This window comes from Thermobia domestica, chromosome 8 (assembly GCF_964235325.1).
Source record: "Thermobia domestica chromosome 8, izTheDome1.hap1.1, whole genome shotgun sequence".
Classification (NCBI taxonomy): Eukaryota; Metazoa; Arthropoda; class Insecta; order Zygentoma; family Lepismatidae; genus Thermobia; species Thermobia domestica.
Genome location: NC_137461.1, coordinates 90,155,185 through 90,174,954, shown reverse-complemented (window position 1 = coordinate 90,174,954; position 19,770 = coordinate 90,155,185). Strand labels below are relative to the sequence as shown.

General features: G+C 36.1%; 1 protein-coding gene across 1 annotated transcript; it reads right to left on the bottom strand.

Moving 5' to 3' along the window:
- Window positions 1–3,171: 3,171 nt before the first annotated feature.
- Window positions 3,172–17,981, bottom strand: LOC145692214 (uncharacterized). The gene is made up of 4 exons (XM_081767509.1): window positions 17,913–17,981; window positions 10,859–10,984; window positions 7,234–7,305; window positions 3,172–4,284 (listed from the first exon to the last, which is right to left on the bottom strand). The coding sequence occupies exons 1-4, from the start codon at window positions 17,979–17,981 to the stop codon at window positions 3,403–3,405; spliced, it is 1,149 nt and encodes a 382-aa protein (XP_081623635.1). The 3' UTR covers window positions 3,172–3,402.
- Window positions 17,982–19,770: the final 1,789 nt, after the last annotated feature.

Genomic DNA, 19,770 nt, shown 5'->3' with positions numbered 1-19,770 from the left:
AATTAAGTATATAATACAAAACAAACTCAAAAGCTACTCAGTTTGCTGCTCCAAATTATAATAGATTCTCTTAATATATATATATATATATATATTGTATTAAACGTTGAATTTGAATTTTCACTGGCAGCTGGCAGCATTGTCAAGACTAGGTAAAGAAAGGTATTCAATGAGATGTATGGAAATTAAGCATTTACACTCATAAATAAAAACACATTGCTGCTCCACAGAGTAAATATCTTATCTTTTTTGTGGTTCTTCAGTGACTGATGACGTCGGTGAAGATGTCAATGATGTTACTCAGAGTACCCAGCGTACGGGGAGAGCCAGAATTATAGGGATTGGAGTGTGTTGGGAATTATACTGCCGTGCTAAGCGAAAAGGCCTTAACTCCATTTCACATACTTTCGAGAAAATAAGCAAAACGCGTTTTGGCTTAGGCTGTACGTTCAAATTTATTGTATTTCAGTAAAACTTTATTAAAAATATTTTCACGATCTAAAATTTGTGTGGTTATACAGTTAAATATACTTGCTTATGAATTGCCACTTAAGGACTTTTTGCTTACTTTCAGTTACAGTTTTGAACATAAGGTAAACACCCACGACGTCATTACCCCCTACCTATTGGTCAAACCACGTCAATTTCACTTTAGATAGATGCAGAATTGTACTACGAACATTCCCATACCAATATCTCGATTTTCGAAAAATGTGGAGTTAAGGTCTTTTCGCTTAGGACGGCAGTATACGGGACTTCCGTTATGAATCTGGAATTACCTAGGTATTCGGGTAGCCATTGGCCCGTTGCGTTAATTTTACATGTGAAATAAATAGTAGAAGAGAATAAAGTCTAAGTACGAGTAATATCCATTAATATTCGAAATATTGTTAATTCTCATTCAATGCTAGGTGCAGCAGGTAGCTGCGCACTTTTTGAAGTGATATTTCCTGATAGCGAAATCGCATCTGGTATTCAGCTGTTAAAGAGCAAAGTAGCTTATGCTTTAACTTACGGTTTTGAGTTGTATTTGTATACACCACTCTTGACCACTCACCTGCTTTAGAAAGTAATATTCTGGCAACCGTACGTTGGAAATTCTAATATTTCAGCTTTAAAGATTTCAAATATGTAAAAAATCGACATTTGTTTGATTTAATTCCAACTGTAAGAGCACATTACTGTAACGAGTGATAGATGGCCAAGTTTTTTTTAAACAAGACTCTACATAATTATTTCCTGAATTATTCTTGTAAAGACGTATTTTGGTATTAATGCCAAAGATAATTATGTATATATTGACTTATGATTCTTGTCTAACTTCAGCTGAAAATTTTGTGTATAGAGATACGTTCAATATTCATAACTTTGATAAACAGCAAAGAAAATCAACTACCAGATTCACTCGTGCAGATGTTAATAAAAGACAAACGAAAAAAAAGTAACTGCCTGAAACCATATTTAGTTCTGCTGTAGAATATTTTGGTTAAATTTGACATTCTGTTTTTAAATATGCATTCCTGATTTCGTATAAAATTACTCAAAAATATGGCATTCATTTGTTAGAAAGCAACTTCGAAATAAGTTTTGTTGTTACTTAATCAGACGTTTCACAAGTGCCATGTTTAATACAATTATATTATATTTCAGAACAATTATTTGTAATATTAAAAAACTAAAATATTAAAATATTATAATATGTAATTTATAGCCAGAAAACTTGGATAAGTATGTAAAATTAAAAACAAACAGGAACACAGAAAGGTAAACAACAGGTGACGTATTGGAAGTGAAAGTGAAAGTCAACAGTCTCGTTACGTGTAAATACTGAGCTTGGAAATCCCATGTGATCTGACATCTCTTGGATCTTAGATCCTTTAGTTCTTGATTTACTTCGCTATTAGAACGCACTTCGATAGTTACCACTAAAATGGCCTTTTTACCTGGAGTAACGTAAGTTTTCCTTTCAATATTCCTTTTAGTTATTTTGGTTTTGACCAGGTTGATTGTGATGTAGGATGTTTTCCCGATAGGCAAAATTTATTGTAATTTCATTATGTATTTTGTTTTTCTTAAAGATATCTCCACTATACGACCGATCTTTTCATGTTAATTTGCAAGTACACTTTGTTTCTCGTCGTTACCTGTTTTATTGTTTAGCAGCAAATACAATTTGTTATTTGTATTGTATGAATGTTCATATCACTAAAAGGCGTAAAGATAATTCGAATGTATTCTTTGCTAATATGCCTACATAAAGAACATTCTCACTCATCCATTGTTTTGTGTATCCAATAGGCTATATATAATTGTCAAGAATATTACTCTTATCATTTCCTTAGCCATTTAATTATAAAGTCTCATTACTTTTAAATCAAGAGAAACATTCTTTAAATTTATAAGAAACAATCTTCGAATTATAAGGACGAGACATACGGAACTAACATCTTGATGTTGCTAATGATTTATTCTAACTTTTTAGTGCACAAGATGTGAAATTTCCACAAATTAAGTGAAAAACACTTCCGGTCACACATTTTCGTGTATAGCTAAATACAGAACATGCTTAATGGAATCCCATTGTTTCGTATTTTAATTTCGTTGTGAACATGTTACCGTTCAATAGGTTGCATTGAACTTGAACAACACAATTCATATATTACTATGGGATAATATAGATAACCAAAACAAATGATATAGACTATGCTTAGAGATGTGTATATCCATGGATGTATCCGCACCAATATGATTTTTACGGGTATATTTTTGGTTCCTATCGAATGGCGGATAAAATGTGGATACTTACGAAGAAAAGATAAGAACTTTAGTGGAAAAGATAAGATTTTTATTGTAGTTTGTGTGACGTGTCTTATTTTTCTTTCTGGAGAGTCTTATATCGCGATTTTACTTTTGCATTCTGATCAAAGAAACTTATGTCTTACCAGTTAGGAAGAAGTTAAAAAAGATTTGCCTTAAAATTAATTGACATATAGGGAATTACCAGTTTGACAACTTTCTTGCAAGAAATCTGTATTTGAGGTGATCTTAAGCAAGTAGGTATTATAAATTCTTCAGTAAAAGGTCAAAGCATTATCTTTTTTAAAAAAGCAGGGGACAATAAGGAACTTAGTTTGTGAGTATAACATTGGTTACACGTAATTCTCAATAAAAATTTATTTTCGAAAAGTTTATAGTAAACATTTAATAAGAACATAAAACATTTTAAAACAATGTTCTCTTTGAAACAAGTAAAATGAGCGTTTCAAGTGATCAAACATTGCCGGTGATAGCTTTAAAACTTACTTTAACAAAGGACACAATTCTGTTTTAAGGTACATTTCCTTTCTTTACAATAATTTATTAACATAACAGTGCAGTATATTGTTCGAAACTCATGTTGTTTTAATGATAATACAATGTTGTCAACCTATTTTGAGTATATCTTCTGATAAATTTTTGAACTTTTTCTTTAAATTCTAGTGACTTTGCCATGGATGAAGTTGTACAACGAATTGCCAAAGTTCCTTGTTCTTTTGCAGTAGTGGTACCAGTTATTTCAATTGTGATATCTCCACTTACGTCACAGTCTACTGTAGGGCTTGGTGAAGGCATGACAACAATAGTCTTACATGCTATTGATTCCTTAATTGTGCTCCCCTGTGTATTAACATCTACATCGCAAGAAAAACTTACTAATTCATACACACTTGTGTTCGCAATGATTGTAGTACATGTTCCTCCTGTGATTGCATGCGCTGCTCCCTTTCCTACAGACTTACCATTTTCACTTTGAAAGCAATCTGTTATTCTTTGAGATTTTCCTGCTTCAGAAACCACCTCGATGAAGCATCTCGAGTCAGCATTTGTAGAGACGGATCTAAGTGTTGAATTTACCTCACTTACTGCATCGATACTGCAATTTGTTGTTTCTCTTATAGTTAAAGGATCTGGTCTTCCTTGAACTTTTACTGATGCATTGAGTTGGCATTGCTCTGTAGAGTTGATTATTTCTACGGGTCCGGAAATCACTACATTTGTATCTGCATTGCAATGAATATCCACAGTTTCATCAAAGAATGTTTTTACCATATGCGATGATCCATTCAAATAGGTTCCAGTTATGTTTTCAGTACAATCGACTTGAGCTTTTGAAGAGTCTTTCATACTTACAGGAAATATTTCACATGAAAGATCTACAAGGAGTGAAATTGTGCTTTTTTCTGTTCGTACATCATTAGAGATTATATCAGTCTTCTGAGGTCTAATGTCCACACATTCTGTAAACTGAAAACGAAGTGAAAAGATAATAAATAAACCAGATATGAGTTCGGTGGCATATACGTAATTTATTAACAAAATCTGATATTCTGTGTATATCCATTTCCACTAATGTGTAAACCAATGTCAACAATATAAATAATGCAGATACGGTAATAGTAACAACAACTAAAAGCAATAATAATAAAAGAAGAGACGAGTCATCAGAGTCATTTAATTTAAAAATACTTACGCATAGAACCAAAAGCTGCTTTTGTACTAAAGAAGGCCAGTATTTAAGTATATTTGTATAGTTTCTGATACAGACAGTTCTGTATGTACATTCACCTTTTCTTTTAATACGTCAATGGATTGATTGCTGTACATGCAGAATGTTTTAGAAGAAATTACGAAATATTGCTAGAAACAATGTTCTTATATACACTTTTCCTGTAGCGTCATTTCAGATGTTGCTTTGGAGAGTGGGGATAAGACTTTCCAATATATGTTAATTTTCATATTTTTCACTGGTATCATTGGTACGTTATATTACTGATTAAAATATCTACATATTTCAAACCCAGGAACAATTGCGTCCCGATGAAATGCCATATGACACCACTGGACCTCTCTCTTAACATGCGCATACAGCAAATGATGAAGTTAGCAGGTATGATGAATAATATATTCTGGTCTTTGAAACTGACAAAACTATTATGAAATGCATTTTTAAAGTAAGTTAAAGTAATTTTCAATAATGACGAGTAAATTAATGATAGAATATCAAAATGTGAAATAAAACTCTAGAAAGAAGTTAATGAGATTTAGGAATTCCCTTTTCTCACCTATAAATTCAGTGTATTTCCAAGGAGAATTTAACAGAACTAAGCCCTACAATTTGGCATAGTACAGAATAGCTATTTATTTACATATTTACAACTGTTCATGAGCTGCGTGCCAATAAGCTTGCTAAGACACTCCGAGGGGATTGATTGCTGCTTTAGCATACACCCAGAAAATCATACTGTATGTGCGTTTCTTGGCGGTAATAGGAATAAATTAGCGTGAAGGACTTTAATTTCCAAGTCAAGAATTCAATTTGGGAATAGTGTTAATTATAAACAATTAAGATAGTAGGACACTGATTGGTTAGGTAGATTTGTAGTTTTGGCTTTTAGTTTTGTGACCCCTTTCAGCATCGAGGCTATTTGAGACAGACGTGCAGTTTAAGGTACCTGGATCCCGTGCACCAAAGGCGCTCTTGCTAGCCACCACACCAGCAGGAAGGGCTTGTAATAAGACATTATTTTTAACACTTAATAATGTGGGGATTCAGTATAAAAAAAATTCGGCATTAAAATTAATTGTAAATGTGTCAGAAGTTTCTTTTTGTGTATTTTTAGGTCATGTCTGTCGAAATACTGCTCTTGGAGAAAAATCGCTCCAAGGTCATAGATTTGTAGTAGGATAAAGTGGGATAGAGTCTGTAGTGTCTGTAGTGGGATAAAGTATGTAAAATTCTTGTTAAATGGTACCTTCCTTGTAGGTAATGATTTGATGCAACAATGAATCAGCTGAAATGCGAAACAAATTTGTAGAACAATCCAATTTTAGAACAATGTATACAAACGTTGGTTTTGTTCAACAGTCGTCTGCACGATATTGGTTGGATTCTTTTCTTTCTATGTCTTCCTGCATGTGATAGAATATGAGCTTCACTGTAATGTTGTCCACAGTTACATATTCCGAATAACTTTAAGCGGTAATCTCAGTTGTGATCCTCAGTAACGAAACGGTACATACTGATGCAGATGCCTCCCAAACTTCTTGCAAGCACTGCGTTAAATTATCATTGGCGAAGGAGTAGGCAAAATATTTAAAAGTTCCAAAAATGTATTATTAAAACCTTTACTTCTCATTTTAGTTGTTTCTTTTTTACCATTCAATCACACTTTGAAATATAAATGGTGTAAACTTGAATTTCACCTTATTTTTATTCATTACAGTACCAGTCACTTGTACACCCAAGTGTTGCAGACAAACCATACCTATTGCAAATAAAAGTGGGGTTCTCATTTGAGATTTTACCATTCATTCCCACTTCACCCACTTACGGAGGGAAATCGGAAAGATAATTTTCTAAGAAGTACATTTCATCTTTTGCACTATGTCAATTATATTTTATAATCTTTTTCTCCGTTGCATTATTCTCTAGACGTGGAATGATAAATACCCTCTGCAATTTCCTATTCGAATTTTTGTTCTGTTCATTTATCTTTAACCGTTTTCATAATAATGGTACTGGACGTTTTCTCTGATACAGGTACAATGTCTTGGTGGTCATTTTGAAAACAGTGACCCATGTGAACAATCTTTTGCAATATCGCTCTTTAGTTTTTAAAGATATGCCGAACGAGGTATCACTCACCCCATGTTTTCATATACAATTTTGAGGTTGGGCCCTGGGTACCCATGAATGGTGGCCCTGGGAGGCACCGCGACAACACCATTCGATGTGCCCCATGACATTTTCTATTTGAGTTTTTGCTCGGTTCATTTAGGTTCAACTGTTTTCATATTAGGGTACTGGACGTTGTATCTGATACAGGCACCATGTCTTGGCGGCCATCTTGAATACGGTGACCGATATAAGAAATCTTTTGCCACAACACTTTTTAGTTTTTAAAGATCTATCGAACAAGGTATCACTCACCCCATGTTTTCATATACAATTTTGAGGTTGGGCCCTGGGTACCCATGAATGGCGGCCCTGGGAGGCACCGCGACAACACCATTCGATGTGTCCCATGGCATTCCCTGTTTGTGTTTTTGTTTGGTTCATTTATGTTCAACCGTTTTCGAGATATTTCCGTGAAAAAATTAAAATGGGTCACCCTGCATATATATATATATATATATATATATATATATATATATATATATATATATATATATATATATATGTCTAATACTTACTAGATAGGCAGTAGATAGAAGAATATAAATATAGCACCAGAACTTCATTTTGCTTTTCGTTTGGCCAATAACCTGAAAAGAATGAGAAAGAACTCGTATGATTATTCTCATTTTACACTATTAAACCTAAAGATTTTTTATGCTGCACATGTCTCGGAGACATAATGTCAATATCTTTCAAACCAACATTAATTCTACTTCTTTAGATACGGTAAGAATTATTGATTGAGTGCTGCATAAATTATTCAGAAATATTCGTTGGTAAAAGTCGATACCGCAAGAAAAGTAACAAGTTGAGCAATATTGTTTTGAACTTGAAAATGCTGTAAAATAGGAATCAGATTTAAACTGCGAAAAAACCGAAAAGAGTTAGAAAAATCTTTGGATTCGAGACGTGCTGCTCGCTATACGAAGACGGTTTCTGTTTGTAACTTTTTTTTCTTCTTTTACAATGAGGCTATTATATGAAATGTGGACCTACAGCTTAAGGTATGACCTGAACCACACGAACTTCACCGGAAATTGAACCCGAATCTACACCAAAGGCGCACATTCATTGAGACGGACCTTGTACCCCGGACAATGCCGGAACCGGAACCGGGGCTGCTTTACACACGCGGTCAGCAAAACCGGTTCCGGCTCCGGCAATGTCTGTGCCGGCGCTGCTTTGCACACACATCCCGGTAATTCCGGTGCCGAGAAGTAGTTTGAATTTGAACGTGAAGGAGAGAACATGAGTCCAGCAATAAACAAACGATATCTCGTTGCCTTGCTGTACTTACTTCGAAGAAAGAGGAAACAAAGCAGCACTAGAAAGATGAATATTTTTATTATGATCTATATGGTAAAGCAGCATGCAACCACAAGACTGGAAATTTTCTTGTTCTGTTTGTGCTTTTTCAGTTGTTTCTGTTTTGTTCAGTTGTGTTTTAGTTTTTATTTACTTTAACTTACAGAGTGGGCGAGCTAATATCTACAAATGGTGCCCTCCCATCTTGCCTAATCATCTTGTCTAATGTTTTATCAGCCACTGATCTCTCCATGATAAAAAAAATCCATCCATTTTAAACGAGATTGGAATTTCCATCTCACCTAAAATGTTGACTAAGAAATTTCTGTATTAAGGAGGGAATTCATATACTTGCTTATTAACCATCAACATCATAAAAATCGTGCAGTCACAAAACGAAATCATTATCATTCGTTGTTCCTTTCGTTGGCGGTGTTGGAAATTTTGACTACAATCCGTAAGTAAATACCTCAAATAAAGGGCATAACTCAGTAGCGTAACTGAGGATGCATGCTTCTCCCCACAAAAATCACAAAGGCCTCTTCTCTTCCCATGCTTATGAAGCCACAGAATTTATACAATTAAAAACTTTTTTTTTTTTTGACGATATTCCACCTAGTCAGATACTATTTGCTCATAATATTAAAAATGATATTATTATTATTATTATTATTATTATTATTATTATTATTATTATTATTATTATTATTATTATTATTATTATTATTATTATTATTATTACCGCCTTTGGGTCAAGAGAAACTAAATCATCTACCACTTGTCAATAAAGCATAATGAACTGGCCTCTAACATGAACTTCCTTTAAGTGATTTAATACCTTCATTAGCTGCAAGAAGAGAAGATTCATGTTCTATCTACTGTTGCCCAAAGTATTCAGCATACAGTACCTATGGACAATCATCCATATCATAAAGGTGGTCTTAAACTGTCCGAAACTGTTTTGCCAATGACTTTTTTCCGTGATAATTGTTTCACCAAAGAGAAGCCTACCAATCTAGCAACTTACGAAGAATACCAATATTATTTACAAAGACAGAATGTTAATAGCATCATTTTATTCCGATGTATATTTTCCTTAATAAACGACGTGCAGTTTGTACAGAATGCAGATGCAGAGGACAAGATTCAAATAGGAGCTGCCTAGGAGTATGAACCAAGTATGATGTGATGTTATAGGTCTAATCATTACTCTGTTTCATGCCTCTAGGCACATAAATTCTACTTCTTGTGTGTTATCTCTACAGAAAAGCTGCTACAGGATACTAGAAACGAGTTAGAATTAGCAGAAGGGGTATATGAGATCAGCTTTGAGCTTTTTTTAGTTTTATGTCCCACGGTTATGCCGGCTAGGCTAAAGAAGACGGTGATGATGTGATGAATGAAATGGCGGAATGAAGGAAGTGGGAAGAAACGGAAGAACCCCAAGGAAACCCACGCACACGATGTTTGTCCACCACAAAGTTCACTTGGCGGGAGCAGGGTTTGAACCCGGGACCCCATACGCTCTACCACTGAGCCACCGCGGCCCCATGAGATCAGCTTTGAGCCTCGTAAGTTAAAATGTGTATTTTTGTTACAATTGACATTTCGTACGTTTCCCTATTCTTACGGCTGCTGAACTATTATACATATGTGTTTCTTAAGTATATAGAGGCCATGGTGGCAATAGCCGAGTGGTCTCGGGCGTTTGGCATCGGATCTGGAGGCGGTTCATTGAAGGTTCGAGTCTTTCTGAAGAGCATAGTCGGAATTTTAACTGTCCTCGATATTTCTGTGTTCGTATCTCTGTCAAGTCCAGTAGTTTTGAACAGTAATAGAGAGAGAAAAATGTCAAGAACTTTTTTTTTAAGTGGTAGAGTGTTCGCCCCTGGTGCGCGAGGTCTCTGGTTCGATCTCAACTCGTTCCAAGTGGGCTTTATGATGGACAAACACCGTGTGCGTGTGTTTTCTCGGAGTTCTTGTTTTCTCGCACTTTTTGCATTCCACTATTTTCATTCATTCTTAGCATCACTGTCTCCTTTAGCCTACACTGCATAAGCGTCTGACGTAAAACTGAAATCTTTTATTTCACTTTTCTTAAGCATATAAAACCCATTTCCTTAGTCGTATAGCATAACGGAAAAATATTTATACAACATTTAACAGAAGGTACTGTTAAGAACAGGATTTTAAAAAAAAAGTGCAATTATATTCATTTATTTATATTAGTTTGACGCTTAAAATTCCTTTTCAGCAGCAAGGCTAATAAGACATCTCTCGTCCCAAAGGCGAGCGCACGGCACAGAGGATCACAGAGTTCCTCTTACGTAAGATGTGTGCGAATCTTCACGATAATGAGATCTAATATCAATAAAACCATAACGAAAATCGCAATCGTGTCAAACAGCACCAAAATCGAGATGTGGCAAATGATAGCGCGGCCAATAACACACCACCTTCATTGCACGCTGATATCTCTTAGACGTCCGAAAGAGACGTAAATCCTGAATATTAGGATGTCCAATATTGTTCTGCCAATGTACATCCGTGTTCATTCTGTAGAAATCGAGATGTTTGCTTATGTCCCGGGAAATGGAAACTTCCTGTTGGACATTTCTGAGCTCTTGGCTTTTGATCATTAAAATATTATCCCGTGACAGGCACATCTCATTGAAATCGAAAGGAAATCCCGTGAAATATTCCCATTATCCTTAAAGTTTCTATGGTGATTCTAAATATTCCGGGACAGGAATGGGAGCTTTGTGATGTCCCTTCACATGTGGGAAAGGAATTTGCTTCTATGGTAACAAGGTGCAATAAAGTGATAAAGCTTACTGGTGAGAGGAGTCCCAGACCAAGCGAGTTTGTGGTAGATCGCACCAGATACATGGGTTTTCTAGGAGTCCTTCCGTTTTCTTCCACATTCTCAATCCACCAATCACTTTCGTAATCACTAGTCTTCTTTAATATAAAAGACAAGCGTGTTATGTTAATCTACAAATTTAATTTCATTTCATGCAATATGAAAATCATGGCAATTATATTGACTTCTAAGATTATTAACTACAGAAATAATAAACAAAAAATAAAATGAAATGACTGACTTCTAAGATTATTAACTACAGAAATAATAAACAAAAAATAAAATGAAATGACATTTTTTAAAAAAAGTTTTACGTCCCACGATATGCCGGCTGGCTAAAAGAGATGGTGAGAAATTAATGAAATTATGAAAATATGAGAAGTCCCACGTAGACGGTGTTTGTCCACCACAAAGCTCACTTGGCGTGAGCTGGGATCGAACTAAGAATCCCATGTACCAGAGGTGAACGCTCTACCACTGAGCCACCGCGTCCCCTGAAATAACAGACAGTGTACAAAGTTAAAAGACTAGTTATTACTATGAGCCTGGTGGATATGTATGTAATATTTTGAAGAGTAAGGAAATAAACTTACCAGTCTAAGGATATATGTAGTTAACTAAATTCTAACTGAAAAGAAAATGCAACTGTTTGTGGACTGTTCGTCTGATATCGTATTCTCAATGGTATCAGTATTTATACAAAGATGTTTGCCAATATTTTCAACGAATATAGGAGATATCACAGAAACTTTGATGTTCGCATGAAAAAAAAAAAATATAGATATATATTCCGAGTATTTGTCTAATGTATTGTGAGTCACGCGGTTCATCTGTTCCTTATCTGACTGGATTGCGTATGGTATATATAGCTCTTAAGTGGCAACGATAAAGGGTACACTCAAGATGTCATTAAGGACAAACTAGTGTATTTATTGGGCGTACAGGAAATGCTAAAGTATATTTCTCAATGTTGATGTTTCAACACGAGAGCACTGAACACGATTAGGAAATTTTAGGTATCGTTTTTTTAAATGCTTTTCTGAAGGGATGCTTTTAATTTTCAGGACACATAAGCTCTTATGCAGAGTCGTTCTGACACGTGATTAGTGCCATACTAAAGAGTTCGACTAATATATGTTTCCTGCAGTAGCCACGCCTTTAGTATGACGCTAATCACATGTCAAAACGACCAGGGACGTACGCAGGAATTTATTTCGGGAGGGGTCTAAAGCGTTTCGGGGACTACCCGTGTATCTTTCCTCCCGAGAACTCTTTCAATCAATAACAGCATATAATCACACAGCAGCGACTCCACAAAACAAACGCACGAAATTGGGCAGATAGGTAATATAAATTTTATATGTCATACCTATATTTCTTGGTGTTGCAATTTTCACAAACACCAGTGTATAATGTACAGGATTTCTGAAAGTAATTATTGACGTTAGGGGCCCGATGTAGTATAAATGAAAAGTTATTGTCTTTGCTACTTTCTCTAGATCGACAGATCATTCTTTCATGTATTTATTTTGCTTATTTTCCTTATCTGGCTTTTGTACAAATGAACCATTGTCACTCAAATTATCTTGTGTTCTTGAACTGACCCTTAATTACGTAAATTCTTACAGATTTTCCGATGTGAATCTGAAAACAAACGTAATTGAAACAAATTATCTTTCAACAGACACTATAGCATTTTTTCCTAACAACACTTCTTTCTCGGATTCTGAATATTAAGTACGTAATTACTAAGTATTACTTTAAGTGACGTCAAGAATTCTTAAAATCAATTTAAGTCTTTTCAGATCAATTTTCGTGACTATTATTAAGAATAATCTTTATTTTCAGGTATCTATAACGACGTCCTCCGTACGACGTCAAGACGACATGTTAAATGTTATAACAATTCTATTTAACATGACATGTAAGTTCACATATCAAAAATTAGACTTGTTTAACTCACTGATGCAAATCCTGGGAGATGAAAGGGACATGACCCCGCAATAATCCGATTTGAAATGTGTTTTTTGGGGGAGAAATGTGATGATTTATGTGCAACTGCGTCAAAGGAAAGTGAGATGAAAGGGATGTCCCACCAGAATAAGCCTCAAATCTGTCCGCCTCGCAATGTTGAAGACAACTCTGCTCCCCTGATCCTCCACAGCATTGTTTTTCAACTTCATAAATATTTTGAACATCGCTTTAAAAAAATTGTGGAAAAACGGAGAAAATCTCAACTATTTTTACTATACCTTATAGACATTGAATGTGGGTTCCACGAGTGGCGATGCAGACATCAAGACAATATTCTCATTCACGTCACACACGCTCCAACATATTTGATGAAATGGGCTGGATGGCAGCACTAATACGAACTTGCACTTCTTGCAAGTTTTGAGGCAATGGGGGTACACAGCAACGCATAAAAAGAACCCCTTTACGTAACCGCATAAAAAGAAGTCACAGACCGTCAAGTCAGGCGACCTCGGTAGAAGACATTATTATCATTTCCGGCATAAACTTATTCTTTAATAACAACACAACACAACGAAAGGAAAAGATTTACGTTAGCACATTAAGGCATAAGAGTACAGAACTGTATTGCCATACTTGGTACAATTGTACCAGATTCAGCCCTTTTTGTCATTCATCGGCCCGTTGGCACCACGCTGGCATTTTCAGCCCCTTTTGTGAAAAAGTTCGTACAATTCTACAACAATTCAGCACCATTTAACAAATATTGTCACATTTTCAAAAGTTCACGTTACTCATACTGTGTTGGACTCTTTAAGAAATGCTGGTGAACATTCATTCTGTGACGTTGCACCGCATAACCCTCAAGTGTTGCATCAAGTGTTGCATATTCTGAAGAAGACAAGCGGGTGCTGAAGTAAGTCTATAATTTATGTGTCGTTGGAAAGATTGTACATCAAAACAATAATAGCACCAGTGCCGTACCGTAGAAAATCAGAGCCTGGGCGAAAATATACGACGGCGTCCCCATACATATGACTGAGGTCGATAGACCAGCCGAGATACGGACAAAATCTCGTGGCCAAAACCTCGCCGCCCAAAACCTCGCGTGGCCAAAACCTCGCCGCCCAAAATCTCGCCTGCTCAAAACCTCGCGGAATGAAACCTTTCCTTAAAATTTACCCAATGAGTTTGTTAATATGCAATTCTATATTACTACTACTACTACTACTACTACTACTACTACAAATAATAATAATAATAATAATAATATACAAAATATCGTGAGCGTGGGTTTTCTTGGGTTATTCCCGTTTCCTCCTAATTTCTTCGTTCCATCATTTCCTTCATCCTGATCATCTACGTCTCCTTTAACCTACAAAACATAATCGAGGGACGTAAAATTCAGATATTATTTCATACTTTCATAAATATTATTAGATTATGTTAGAATTTCCTAAGGTCAGCGTCCAAGTGAAGTAAAAACCATCCCAGGTTCAAACCCCATATATGTTGCAAATTTGATCAGGACCAATCGAGTAGTTCAAGAGTTATTAAGTCACAAACGCAGCCACTTTCATTTTTATGTATTTCTATATGTCTCCACCCTTCCCCTCCCTCTTCCCGTCAAAGCGAAATCATAAAAACCATCCCAGAGTCTAAATTGATTTGTGTGGCAAATTAGATCGAGATTGGTCTCGTGGTTCAAGAGTTATTAAGTTTTATTTATTTTTAAATATATCCCCCTCCGCTTTGTTGTGCCGTCAAAATAAAATTCTAAAATACATCCCAGGCACAAACCTCATGTATGTTGAAAATTTCATCGAGATCGGTCGAGTGGCTCAAGAGATATGATGTCAAAAAATAGTCATTTTCACTTTTATATAGGATAGATTTTCAAAGCACGCGTTAGAATTTTCTTCTTATTATTTAAAATGCAATTATGTGTTATTGCAAAATATATACAAACAGCAATAGAGCATTCAACATCGACGTTTTATACTGACGACATTTCCTCCAGGCGAGATTACACTTCCTGCGTAGTTTAGGCCAGGCGAGATTCTGTGTCCCGAGATCAGGACCGCGAGGTTTTGACCAGGCGAGATATTAGGTATGACGAGATTTTGGGACGCGAGGTTTTGGCCCGCGAGGTTTCGGCCCGGCGAGATTTTGGGCGGCGAGGTTTTGGTCCGCGAGTTTGTCGCCGCGAGGTTTTGTACCCAAATCAGACCAGCCGCAAAGCGCCACTATGGTTGGCGCGAAGCGTAATAAAATTTTTAAAGGTAAACCCTGCTTTTCCTTGATTTTGAGCACTTATTCTTACTTTTTCCTTCAATTATATATATATTCTTTTTTCCTTCCGAATTGTGCGCCCCCTTACTTCGGCGCCCGGGACCGTTCCCCCCAACGGCATGGTATAGCACAAAAAATGCATTGACGTAGTTGCCGGCTTACCGGGCTAAGTTGTTTACTAGTGACACCATATTGACGAATATAAAAATACCCGAACATTTTTGCGTTTTAGAAATCTATATCGACGCGTTGTAACAAACTTTGTGTATAGGCGTAAAGTTAGATCAGGGATTATCAAACGTGGGCAAAAATATTTTAGTTTTTGGCAAAAAAAAAAAAAAAAAAAAAAAGAATTCAGCCCTTTTTGTTTAAATTTGGTACTATTTTTCAGCCCACTCCAGAGCTAGGACTGTGGCAACATTGGTACAGAAATATAATAGTTTTCCAACTGACCTCCAGCAGAAATAGCAACTACAGTGAAACCTATCAACTTGGCCACCTCTCTAAGTTGGCCACCTGCTTATCTTGGCCTAGTTCGTCTTGAACCTGCATTTTCCCATAAGACATTCGTTACTTACTACTCTATAAGTTGGCCACCTGTCTATCTTGGAAGTTGGCCACACTGAAGCAATGTTTACCCTATGATGATAATGATAAATTTACCTGCGTATCTTGGCCACGAAAAATACAGTTTTGTTATTTTTCTTAACTCTTTCGGATTCCCATATGAGAGGCAGATGTTCTGTATTTGTGACTGGACACAAAGAAGTATAGATTCGCACAATTTGTTCTTGGAGGTCAATGGCCAGAACACTACCCTCATAAAGGGGTGGTGAAGGAAGATGTGAATAAGAAAAAGCACGTGCAGAAATTCAGGAAATGGTTGTACGTATTGTTTACCCTGTCTGTTTTGGTAAAACCATTAGCTATATCACATATCAGCTCCTCTCATCGGTGGGGAGCTTTAGTAATTCCGGAAAATTTTCAAAGTTAAAACTAACCATCTCAATTGTCAACTATTGGCACCTGTCAAAAGATAGAGGAGTTTTTGAGATATGAATTCCCTCAAGATTTTCTCAAAACATCTTTAGCTCCGAGGGAAACACTTGTACTATAGTCCATTAACAAGAGATAGTTGACTACAATATTAGAATGTGCATATCTGGCAAAAAGAATAAAGCAAATATGTCTAGAATGAACCACCATTCAGTAACAACTGAAAAGAAGTCATATAAATTGCATATGAATTTCTCAATTTATAACTTATCTTTTCTTGTTTCCAATCTGAATAACTCAGTGTACTATAATATCAATTTGAATGAACTGCGTACATACACTTATATTTCATGGTTGTTTGTGTTATTGTGTTTTCAATCCGAATAATCCAATGTACCAGACTAGTTTTCAGGAAGAGAAAGGTATGCACATATATGAAACATACTATAGTAATATTTTCTAGTACTGTATATTTTTATGATTACTCTATATACATTATTTATAAGTAGCTGTCGTGCCAATGCTTATTAAAATTTTACAATCAAGTAATACTAGAAATCCTATTCTAAAAATACACAAATCACACTTATTTTCTGTAAGTTGGCCACCTGTCTAACTTGGCTACTTTTCGATGGAACCGATGGTGGCCAACATAGACAGGTTTCACTGTATCTGGTAAATATCCAACAATGAACCCATATCGACTAATCACAAAGTAAACATAAGTGTGAAGATACTTTTTCTGTGTTTGATTCCGTCCATTATTGACATTGTTATCCATTGTTATCCATTGTTGACATTCACAAAAATTTTTGAGTTTTTCTTTCAAATGTGATCGATTTCATTTAAATACAGGGTGAGCACAGAAACAGTCCCAGGTTTCAAATTAGTGTAAATTTAATATGCGAAGGAATATTTTGCTGAAATTTTGAACAGTGATACATAAAATCAAAAAGTTTTTGTAGCAATAATTGAAATCACAAACACTCGATGTGCGCGCCACCTCTAACGCGGGAAATATCAAGGCGGTAATTTAGCTCCAACCACACGTTGTGAAGCATATCCGGTGTGATGGAGTTGACAGCATCACTGATGCGTTCTTGGAGATCGTTCAGAGCTGCGGGTAGTGGAGGTGCATACACTTTGTCCTTCACAAATCCCCGCAGAAAGAAGTCACAAACAGTGAGGTCAGGTGATCTTGGAGGCCACTTGCAAAGAACTTGATCGTTGACTCCAGAGCGCCCTATCCATCGGTTTGGGAGGTTCTCGTTTAGAAACCTGCGTACAGCACGATGCCAGTGTATGGCACTCCATCTTGTTGTAGAACGAAATCGTCTATCTCTGCATTACTAAGTTGCGGAATCAACCAGTTACGTAGCAATGCTAAGTAACTTTCACCTGTAATGGTTTGTTCCTGAAAGAAGAACGGACCGTGCACCCGACGCTCTGATACTGCACAAAAACATTGATTTTCGGTGAGTCACGTTCCACATTTACATTTGCATGAGGATTCTGGGTTCCCCATATCCTTACATTGTGTCTATTCACCTTTCCACTTAAGTGAAATGTCGCCTCATCGCTGAAAATGATCTCACGGCGCTTTACCTTGTCTTGTGGGTATAACTTCTGAACCAACTGCAGTCGGTACGGGTAACACCGCAAACGCTTGCATAAGATCTTGCTTACTGTTTTTTGTGGCATCTGCAACTCTCTGCTAGCTTTACATGTAGATTTATGTGGGCTGTGTACGAATGCTGCTCTTACGCGCTCCACAGTTTCCTCGGAGACTGGACGTCGCCCTGAATGTCCTTTTATTTGATCACAAATGCCCATCTCAATAAACGTTCTATGCCACTTCACAATGGATTTGTGTGTGGGTGGATCAGCATTAATTGTGGTTTGAAATCACGCTGCATTCTCACAAAACTGCTTGTTTTTGCAAATTGTAAAACGCACTAGCTTCGTTGCTGTAGGGTGAACGCCATTTTCGATGTTACTGCCCTCTAGCTGCCCTGGTCAGAACTAGGATTCTGAAAAGATAGATGGGAAAATACTTTGAGTTTATTGAGCTCTGTACAAAATTTCATGTAAATATTCAATTAAATGTTAATTATATGGCACTTTAAAATAGGGTACTGTTTCTGTGCTCACCCTGTATTATTATCCAAAGCGACGTAATACCACTTTAAAGTATGATAGCATTTTTATGGGCACTGTGTGTATTTATTCACGTATCAATAACGCCATACAAGACACGGCTTTCTAATGACGTATCAAATCGTATAACAAATCTATAAAACATCATAATTAAGTTATTAGGTTAAACTTATTTAACCGAAACGTACTGTACCTAAGCTAAAACATTACGGGCCTTATGCAGAATCGTTTTAAAGTATGATTAGCGCCATACTATTGGTTTGACTAACGCATGGTTCTCAGAAGTGTACTCAGAATCTCTGGTTAGCACGTAGTAGTTGACTAAATTAATCAGATGTGACTACTTAATTTAGAGCAGAAGGTATCCTGATTTAGCCACAATGAACTTACATTTTGAGAATACAAAAACAATTAATTGCCTGTTTGTCCGTCTTTCTTCCCTTTCACCTCATCGGGTGAGCTATGGAACAACTATTAAGCCGAGTAACTGTTTCTTAAAGTGAACAGTGAGAGATTAGTAGAACATTTCCAGTTTTCTGAGGGATACATACAACTGATCGATAAATTATCTTCCCTTATAATCACAACATAATCCTCCTATTGTCGCTAATATTTAATTGACTTCTACTTATTCTACTTAGTAAATACATCCATCAAAAATAAATACGTTAATTATAATTCGATTTCGTAACTATTTACTAAGTTGTTGCGATGTCAAACCACGAAGAAAACAAGAATTTCGTATTTCACATATGTTCATTTTTACAGACTACGCATGCACATGTCTAGATTTCTGTAGTTGCCACATTTATTTTCTTACTGTTTTAGTTAATCATACTCAAATCAACTTAATAGCTGAAGTCCAAGCAGACTCTGAATACCAAAAGTTACACCCTCCTTAGTACAGAGCTAATATGAGAGAAAATAATCGCGTAACTAACACTTTATTAACGGATTCCCTCTGAGTACCGCCTTAGGTGAGTCATTTGGGGAAAGCAGGGTGCAATTTCCCCCTTGAGCTTGAGAAACATGGGTTAAAAAATGTATACAAAAAAAAAACAACAACTTGAAACTCATGTTAATAGACAATCTTGCCCCTTCTCCTGGCAAAATATGAAATCACGCTACTGTTAATATGCTGATTTTTTTTCAATAGATGGATTTGGAATAGAGTACATTAGATGAAATATGAAATTTATGCTATATTTTTGCAATGACAACAAGCTTTGAAATACACACGAAATGGTTCGAAAGACTCTGAAAAATGTCTTTTGTGGCAAAAGAGCATTTGCTAGAAGTGAAAATTCTTTACTACGTTACGAAGAAAAGTGCTGATAAAAGTTATCGTATACTTCAGGGCAGAGGTAAAAATGAATCTGAAATGGTAGGGGGACACATGACGTCACGCCGTGCCTATCTTTGCCCATTGCAATTTTTAGGAAGTGGGGGGGACGCCATAGATATA